The sequence below is a fragment of the Bidens hawaiensis genome, unplaced genomic scaffold (assembly GCF_021521415.1).
Source record: "Bidens hawaiensis isolate Kalapana, Puna unplaced genomic scaffold, B.hawaiensis_p1.1 tig00035458_1, whole genome shotgun sequence".
In the NCBI taxonomy this organism is placed as follows: domain Eukaryota; kingdom Viridiplantae; phylum Streptophyta; class Magnoliopsida; order Asterales; family Asteraceae; genus Bidens; species Bidens hawaiensis.
Genome location: NW_027496162.1, coordinates 28,508 through 31,018, shown reverse-complemented (window position 1 = coordinate 31,018; position 2,511 = coordinate 28,508). Strand labels below are relative to the sequence as shown.

Below are 2,511 nucleotides of genomic sequence, written 5' to 3'. Positions count from 1 at the left end.
TAAACTTTAAAAATTTAAACAAAATGGTTATATGTGCGCATGTGAGGGGATTACCTTTTAAAACTTTTCTTGCATTGAAAAATGTATTTCGTGCTCTAAATGCAAGAAGCACAAGCTCCCTCACAAGCCCAAGATGATCAATTCCACATATTCTTTTCTTCAACTGTTAAATATGGATTTATTTGGTCCCATCCATCCATTGGCAATCGGCTGAAAAGACTATTGTCTTGTGAATACTTATGATTATTCTTGTTTCAGTTGGACTTTCCTATTAGAACATAAGGATGAAACCTCTTAGTTCTTAATCAAGTTCATTACTTTTGTGGAGAGGCAGACATACAAGAAGGTGAAGTGCATCAGAAGCGACAACGAAACTGAGTTATGTAACCGGACTGTGGATGATTCTGTTATTCTAATGGACTAGATCGCCAATTCAGTGCACCATACACTCCAAAACAAAATGGAGTTGCTGAACGTCGAAACAGAATGCTGATCGAAGCTGCAAGAACTATGTTGTCAGACTCCAACATTCCATTGTTCTTTTGGGGTGAAGCTATCAATGCTGCTTGCTTCATACAAAACCGTGTGATTATCAACAAGCGCTTGAAGAAGACTCCTTTCGAAGTCTATTACAAGACTAAGCCGCAAGTCAAATATTTCCAAAAGTTTGGATGTCCATGCACCTTGCTCCGTATAGGTACTCAGCCAGATCCTAAATTCGCTGAACAGGACGATGAGTGTTACTTTGTTGGATATGCTCCAACAAAATCGCTTATCATGTTTACAACATGAAGACTAAGATGATAGTGGAATCCTTCAACGTTCTCTGGCTAGAGCTTAACTTTACTAACGCTCACACAGGATGCAACTGGTTGTTTGACTATTACTACTTTTTTAACTAGTTCTATAGCATGTCAATCCCACCACCTATAAACACACAACTTCCATCTTCTTTGCCTGAACCCTGTTGATGCAAACACTGATCAACAGTTTGTCTGATGTGAATATATCTGCTAAATCTTCTAACAAATATGTACCACCTGCAGTTCCCCCTCCAGAAAATAATAATCAAGTTGTCAATAACCTTGATCCTCAATCTGCTGATGCAAATGACTTGGTTGCCGTTGAAGACGTATTCGATTCTGATTCAGATGACTCGTTCATATCAGCTGATAATATGGAACAAATTCAGAAAGAACCTGCGGCAAATGTTCAAGCAACACAAGCGTGGTAGAATTTGTTTCCACACCTTTCTCTTTGGATGAAATTGTACAAGTTTTTGCTGCTGACGAACTTGTTGCTGGTGAATCTGATAACTGCCTCAACTTCGGTTAATGCAGTTGTTGTTCTATACGTTGAACATATTTGGGGTGAACAAATTCCACAAGAACATCTGGTTGATCAACCTGACTCCATTCAGTCAGCCAATGATTTTCTAACAAATGCTCCTTGCGTATTTCATCTTGTTGAGAGTATGACGGTTTATCTTCAAGTGGAACCTATGATATACCGCAACTACTTATCCATCAAAGACATCCCATAGAATATATCATTGGTTCTCCTTCTGCCGGCATCTAAACAAGGAGCAAGTCTGGTTCTAATAACATATGTCTTTTTGCTTGTTTTATTTCATATGTCGAACCAAATGACTACATGGTAGCTATGAAGGAAAACTTGTAGGGGTGAAGCTATGCAAGAAGAGCTGTTACAATTTAAGAAGCTCAATGTATGGAGGTTGGTCAAGAAGCCAGAGAACAAGAAAGTAGTTGGAACAAGATGGGTATACAAGAACAGGAAGGATGACAAAGGGGTGATTATAAGGAATAAGGCACGATTGGTTGTTCAAGGTTTTTCTCAGCGTGAAGGTCTTGGTTATGATGAGGTGTATGCTCATGTTTCTAGGCTTGAGCCAATTCATCTCTTTCTGGACTACACTTCATACATGAACTTCAAAGTATATCAGATGGATGTGAAGACGACCTTCTTGTATGAAAAGTAAAAGAAGAAATATATGTCAAACAACCACCAGGTTTTGAAGATCATGATTGTCCAAAACATGTTTATCGTCTTGATAAAGCTCCTTATGGCCTTCACCAGGCACCTTGTGCTTGGTATGCTACATTAGCTGAACATCTCTTGAAGATGGCTATAGGAGAGGTGTTATTGATCAAACACTCAAGAAGATGAATGATGATAAGATATTGTTCCAAGTATATGTTATGACATTATCTTTGTTCCCACATTTGATAAATAGTGTAGAGAGTTTACACAAGTCACGTAAAATCGGTTTGAGATGAGCTCATTGGGGAGATGACTTTCTTTCTGGGACTTCGAGTTGAACAAAAATCAGACGTGATTTTAATACATCAAGAGAAATACGTTCGTGACATCATTCAGAAATTTGGGGTCAAGAACTTCACTCCTTTCCTCACTCCAATTGCTACCCGGCCGGTGCTAGCTCCAGTCGGGAAAATCTGTTGATAAACATCTTTATCGGTCAATGATTGGCTC

The 2,511-nt window shown here is 38.8% G+C and overlaps 1 protein-coding gene across 1 annotated transcript; it reads left to right on the top strand.

Moving 5' to 3' along the window:
• Positions 1-1,690: 1,690 nt before the first annotated feature.
• On the top strand, positions 1,691-1,999 carry LOC143587320 (putative mitochondrial protein AtMg00820). The gene has a single exon (XM_077068637.1). It carries the CDS (start codon positions 1,691-1,693, stop codon positions 1,997-1,999), a length of 309 nt encoding a protein of 102 aa, XP_076924752.1.
• The last annotated feature ends 512 nt before the right edge of the window (positions 2,000-2,511 follow it).

Excerpts from the sequence above, each read along its gene's own strand:
- LOC143587320 (XM_077068637.1), top strand. The coding sequence starts at position 1,691 with ATGCAAGAAGAGCTGTTACAATTTAAGAAGCTCAATGTATGGAGGTTG.